A 7115-nucleotide genomic window follows, 5' to 3' on the forward strand; every position below is an offset into this window, starting at 1 on the left:
TTACGTTCGCTCAGAATTCAATAATAAGGACGAGCGTTCAGTTTGAAACCGAACCCTGCTTTGGACGAACGCTAGGTCAATGACCGAGCACAAATCAGAACGAACGCTGGATACAAACCGAGCGCTATTTAGGACGAACGCTTCGGTATAAGACCGAACGCCCATTCAGACGAACGTTCAGTATAAGGGCGAACGCTCTATAGAACGATCGTTCGACATAAGGCCGAACGACATTAAGGACGAACGCTCGACATGAGGCCGAACGTCACTGAGGACGAACGTTCGACTTAAGGCCGAACGTCACGTATTTATAAAGTTTCAAATATTTATCTAAGCTGAGCTGAAACGAACGCTCATTCACTAAATTGGGGACGCTCGTTCTCGAGCAGAATTCATTCCAAATGAACGAATTCCAACTAAGTTATTTTAATGAAAAACCGAACGGTCTATGACCGTACAGTGACGAGCGTCATTCATAAAAGGGAAGATTAAAATTCCAGATTTCTCAAACTTAACAGAATTTTCCAGATTTCATTTTTTTCCAACTTTATAACATTCATTCCAGATTTAATTCACCTTCAACGTCATTATCATACAGTTTCAATATCCAAATCCTTCCAAATATATCATAAACATACTCCATTCATATATAATCAATTCAACATGCATTTTAATCAAGATCAACAACACATATCATACATAAAAGTCAGTGTTCATCCATAACAGATCAATCAAAACCAGCATTCGTATCAGATCTCAGTAACCATTCATAACAGCTCAACTTCATGAAATTCATACATGCACAATAACAGTGATCATCCATACAACTCAAATCTTATATTCTTCATTCATGCAACTCAGATCATTCAACATACAGTATAAATTAAACATATAAGCTTCCCTTACCCGGATTGAAATTCAAGCTTGTTCTAGATGTATAAAAATGGCTTCGTCCAACTACGTTTTGCTTAGGATTCTTGACTCTTCCAGAACCAAATCTAACCACAGATTACAGAACTCTTAGAATACCAGTTTGCATGCAACTAAAACTCTATTTTTTCCAGAACCTAAGGACGAACTACGAAAGGGACTTACCAGTGTCAGTCTTTGAAGCTGTTCGGTCCAATGGATAGCTCTTAGTGCAGTGGGTGTTCCTACGGTGCTGAAAACGCGATTGGAGAAGAAACGTAAGGATTACAGTAGAGAGAAGTTTAGGGTTTTTAGAGAGAGGTTGGAGAAGATGAAAGGGTGAGTTCAGAGGTTGAAGATGAGTTCGTGTAAGGAAAAGAGAGTTTTCGAAAAGTCTGGTTTTGTTAAACCAACGTTCAATTGGAAGAACGTGTCACAGGTTGCCACATGCACACCAAACTCTGATTTAGAAGATTCCAACGTGACAAGTGGCGTGTGTGCATGCAGAGTTTAGTGCGTTTTAATGTTTCAGAGAATGATGAGCGTGGTGATTCGTGCACGTCAGGCAGAAATGTGATCAGCTTAGGAAGTGGGTTTTAAATGGCTGGGAATGAGGTGGCAAGCATTAAGGGTGAGATGTCAGGATTAATTTAAGCTAATTATTAAGGGTCTCACAATACCAAATTTAATTTTTATATAAATATTATATTAATATCTATATTAAAATTGATATTTTTATTAAATATTTTTTATAAGATTAAAGTTATTTAAAATTAAATTTTATATTAAATTTATTTAAAATTAAATTTTATATTAAATTTATTTAAAATTTGTTTTCAAATTTATGTCCCATATAAACTAAAACTAAATTTGTAATTCTTTTAAATAAAAACATCTTAAAAGAATTGAAACGTAAAAAATCCTAAAATAATCTCTCTCGAATTTTCGCATCCCTGTTACCAATTTAAATAAATTTCCTGAAAATTAAAACAATACATTTTTTGAAAAAAACCTGAATTTGAACTATTTTTATACATTTTTTCTGTTTAAAAATACTTACGATATCTTTATATACACATTTTTTACTTCCTTTATATTTTATCAAATACTTTTAAAATATGTTCTTTTAAAGTAGGAAATATTGAAGAGAGAGTGTCATCGTTTAAAAATTCACATTTCAATTAAACTTTATTACATCATACTTTATTATTATTATTTTATTTTAGTTTATATTTCAAATAGTTATATATTTTTAAAATATATAAAATTCAATTATATATATATATATATATATATATATATATATATATTAGACTTGGTTTAAAAATAACAATTTTATAATTTTAATTATAAATTTTTTAAACAATTTTATAAGAATTTATATTTTAAAATAATTTTAAACAAAATTAAATATAAAATATAAATTTAAATAAACTTTATTTTCTTAAAATTATTAAATAAAAACTTCAATTTTTGTAAAAATATCGAATATAATATTTATATTAAAATTAAATTTTTATCTCAACGAAAATGAAATTACTTAATTTTAAAAAAAAATTAATATAATTAAAATAAAAAATTCAAAAAATAAATTAATATTAAAACAATATATTTAACATGACATTAACACGTAATACCGATAGCAATTAGGATTAAATCACACCATTATATATATGATACTAACTTATGACAAACTTTTATTTAAAAAAAAAAATTAAAAAAATCATAAAATTGACATATAACACAAATGTCAAATCAAGATGCATGAAAATAAAGAAAACTACATAAGATTTTCCTTAAAAAAATTATACGAAAAGTATAATGTAACCAACTTTTAACATCACTTCTAAAATTTGTGAGCAATTATGCATTTGCGGCTTTTACCCTCTTAATACTGTCAAGAAAAAAAAAAGTGGCATTTTTCATTGCTACTTTTAAAAGCAGATTCAATATATTGAAAATAGTAAAAAAAAACACATAATTTTTTTGGTGTCTCCATGAAATGAATTTGGGTGTTGCTCCCTCCACCACCACGTCTTTCTTCCTCCACCTCCCAAAATCACCCAATCTATTGTCCAGAATTTTCTTCAGACTCCAATGAGCAGATTCAGCCCTGAAACAAAAAAAAACCTTCAACAAGTACAAATAAATATTTATCTACAAAACAAATAAATAAAATAACATTACAACATTTGTGGTTGTGTTCCCTAAATGCATTACTTTGTTCGTCCAGAACTTTACAAAGTATGTGCTGTACGGAATAATCCAAGTCTGATTCACATATTCAAAGAACAAAGGCCATGAACTGCTTGCGTATTGAAAACCATTCACATACTCAGCAAACAAGCTTTCATCAGCACAATCCATCACATTTTCTCATGCATCCATCAACACTTCCCAAACCTCAGTAGAATGAACTAACATTTTGCATTTAGCTTTAACATTTTTAAGGATGTGGAACCGACATAACATTTAATATGACTCAGGGAATACATTTGCTATGGCATTCATCAAAGCTAAGTCTCGGTCAGTGATAATGACTTTAGGACCATCCTCAGATGTTAAAAATAAACCTTTCAGCTTTTCCAAAGCCCATGTGAAATTACTCTGCCTTTCAATAGACAAGAAAGCAAATGCTGCTGAGAAGGTTAACCCTGTAGACGTCATACCCACAATCTCAAGCAACGGAAGTCTATATCTATTTGTTTTATATGTGGAATCCATCATAAATACAACATTAAATGAGTTTAACAATTTGATCGCATCAAGATGTGTTCAAAACAAGTCAGTAACAATCTCTGAATCATCAGCACACCTACTCCAGTGAATGTACTTATCCCGATCCAACAACATCATAAGTTGTTGTAGTTCAGTTCTGGACCCTCTTAATGATCGTTTATACGCATGACTTGCGTTGTAGATTTGTTTAATCGTTGTGACATTTCGATCATTATTTTGTTTGAGTGTTAATAAAATATTTGCAGGTGTAACTTTACTCTTTGTCATATCAACCAGTAATGACTTCTCACTCGTATTTAACCTGCCAGCATAAGGGTGACCAACTAAAGTTTCAGCCAACTCATGGTTGTGATGTCCACACATCACCTCCAACACCCATCCTGCCCCATCTGAACATGGTTTACCCTTTAATCTAAACGGACATTCACATTTACGAGTGCCGTATACACTAGCCACTGCATCATCTTTGTATTTCTTATATTTTCCCCCTCTTTCACATCCAAGTATGAAGAACATTTTTCTTTCCCGTACACTAGTAGCTATGTCGGATCTTACTATTACCACAACAAATCCTAAATCATAAGCCATCCCTCTTACCCATTGAATTAAGTGCTCTCGTGAACGAAATATTTCATTTGTTGTAAATTTATTTGTTAAATCCCTCTCTACAACTTTGCTAATTGATGAAGACAAATCAGATTTCAAACTACAACCAATTTGAGAATCCATATGAAGATATTCATCCATTTTAAATAATAATCACCTATAAAATTATAATGAGCCTTATTAACATAATTAATAATTAATCAAACAAATATAAAAATATTAATATAATTAAATTATATATTTGATATAAATAAAGTAATAAGTAATTTTTTATATAATTATAAAATTGTTAAAAAATTAAAGATACAAAAATCATGTATAAAAAATATATATTTTACATAATTATTACGTTTAAAAACTAATTATATATAACATCCAAAATTAAAAATTTAAATATAAACTAATATAAATATACATTATTAAAATACATTAAAAATATATTCAAAAATAATAAATCAAAATATTTAAATTAAATTATTAAAATATCTAATAAAATAATAAAACAAACCCTAGAATAAAAGCGAAACCTTTAACCGATGACATCCTTCAACGGATCACAAACTCAATGCACCACTTCACGCACTATACCACTCCACGCACGAGAGTAATACTGTACCACCACAAGAAGAAGATTGTTTGATAATTCTTTCTACTACCACCAATATTTGCAACTTGTACTATCTCACACCAGAGAGAGGAATAAGTATAATATTAAAATAAGAGAAAAATATTTGGACTACATAGGTTATTAGTGAAATAAACTTCAATAAAATTACAAAATAATAATTCTAAAAATAAAATTTTACGAAAGGCAAAATAGTAAATAGTAAGTGGAGGGAGAAAGGTGTGGTGATGGAGAGAGCAACACCCGATGAACTTCCCATGCACTTCCCATGCTGTTGTAGGATGTTTCTTCACGTGACATGGAAAACAAAGGCCTTTAAAAATCAGGCTCTTTAATTGCAAACTAAGCAACTTCCCATCAACTTCCCGAGCATGAAAATTTTTGCAGAAACTAGGCTCTGATTTTTATAATTATGGAATCCAATTGTATCACAACTCTGTCTATAAACATCAGTGACATCTTGTTCCCTGTTGTTTCTTAGTTGTATTTCTACTGTCTCCACATGTACTTTAATTTTTCCTCTCCCTCAGACAACACCACATAAAAGAAATATAAAAAAACTGTACATAAATTATTTGTCAGAATCCAACAGGAAATTTCTGCCAAACCACACGATTGTAGGATCTCATTATATAGCTATATAACCAACCCAAGAAACATGTTCTTCTCCATAGCCTCAAGCCTAAACATCTTGAGAAATCTACAGCAATGGCAAAGTTTCTTTTGGTGTGCTTTTGTTTAGCAAATACCCTTTTGAGTCTAACCAATGCTGCAAACCAACCTCAAATTAATTTTCAATCTCCTTCAATTTCAAACCCTCCTGCTCAGAGTCCCGGTGACCAGAGATCAGAGACAATTGAACCCTCTATTGGAAGGAAACTTGGTAAGCACCAACGTAACGAAATCAGGTCCTCCGATACCAGAAGTCCTGCGCCGTCTGAAGCACCGAAAAGTGAAAAAAATGTGCAATCTGGTTCTGAAGGGAGCATTGAAAGAACTTCTATTGAAGCAGAAAATGGAGTTTTGGGTTCTCATCATGGTCAGATCCATTTGACGAGGCAGCACCACCACTCGTTTGACAAGTCCATAGCAGGGGCAGGAGTCATTCTTGGAGGTCTTGCCACCACATTCTTGGTGTCAGTTTTCTGCTATATAAGAGCTACTGAAAGGAACAAGCTAGAAACAACAGCTTAGAGCCCCATCAAAGAACTTTTGTTTTCACTTTTTCTTCTACATCAATTCCTTCTCTCTGTATATGCATAGTGTAAATGGAGCTAATGAAATGATTAAGATTTGTTTGCAGGTTAAATTTTTTCAAATGAAAAATTCAAGTTAGTCTCAGTAATTATTTTTAACCTAAAAGTTTTAAGATATTGATTTTATTATTGTTATGATTATATTATTATATTATTAATTTTAATCATTAGCTTAAAATAATAAATTAAAGCTTCTTATTTCTTATATTACGTTTAATTTTATTATTTTTTTCTAATATGCAAGTGAGAGTGGAGTCTCAACTTTTTCCGTTATATCTTTCTATTGTTTAAATGATGGCAGAATTTATAGCCAATTTTTGAAAAGGACTATTTACTTGTAGAAGAATAAATTAAGATGAATTAAGGTAAAACAATCAAATTGAGCGTATAAATTAAAATCAACGTCAAATCTGTCTTGTAATTTTATCAATGGACAATTTTGGTCTATATTAAATTTTAATACAGGGTTTAATATAAAATTTTAGTAAAAGATTTAACATTATATGTATGTAAGTAATATTATGCTTTTTATATTTTTAAAAAAAGTGGTGTATGTGTGAATAAGTGTTGGGTTAAATATGGACGTATGAAAAGTTAAAATAGGTGTTGCAAAAAGTAAAACAAAGGTCCAAACCACAATAAGTAAGAAAAAATAAAATAAAAAATGGGTCTGTGGAGGTGCACAAGTTAGCATGGGGTGCTGAAAGTAAAAGCTTTAAAAAAATAACATAAAAGGAATGGGGTTGTATGAGTTATCGGATGGTGCAGGAAGTAAAGAGGCTACTCAATCAAAAAATAAAATAAAAAAGGTGAGCTGTGTGTAGGAAAACGTGGGTGCAGAAAATAATATACAAACTAGCCCAAAACCAAAACAAAACAAAACAGAGGAGATGAGGGGTTAAAAAATATAGGAGTGCACAAAGTAAACTAAAATAAGCCCAACAATAGAAATAACCCGAATGCATCTCATCTCCTTCAAG

At 30.9% G+C, this 7115-nt stretch overlaps 2 protein-coding genes across 2 annotated transcripts; one reads left to right on the plus strand and one right to left on the minus strand.

Annotated features, from left to right (window-relative positions):
• Positions 1-3684: 3684 nt before the first annotated feature.
• Positions 3685-4236, minus strand: LOC148190805 (uncharacterized). The gene has a single exon (XM_088102119.1). The coding sequence runs from the start codon at positions 4234-4236 to the stop codon at positions 3685-3687; it is 552 nt and encodes a 183-aa protein (XP_087958245.1).
• An 859-nt stretch (positions 4237-5095) lies between these two features.
• LOC124820662 (uncharacterized) lies at positions 5096-6244 on the plus strand. Its single transcript, XM_047292402.2, has one exon. It carries the CDS (start codon positions 5588-5590, stop codon positions 6071-6073), a length of 486 nt encoding a protein of 161 aa, XP_047148358.1. The 5' UTR covers positions 5096-5587; the 3' UTR covers positions 6074-6244.
• Positions 6245-7115: the final 871 nt, after the last annotated feature.

This window comes from Vigna umbellata, chromosome 11 (genome assembly GCF_029865625.1).
Source record: "Vigna umbellata cultivar VRB3 chromosome 11, Vumbellata_1.0, whole genome shotgun sequence".
In the NCBI taxonomy this organism is placed as follows: domain Eukaryota; kingdom Viridiplantae; phylum Streptophyta; class Magnoliopsida; order Fabales; family Fabaceae; genus Vigna; species Vigna umbellata.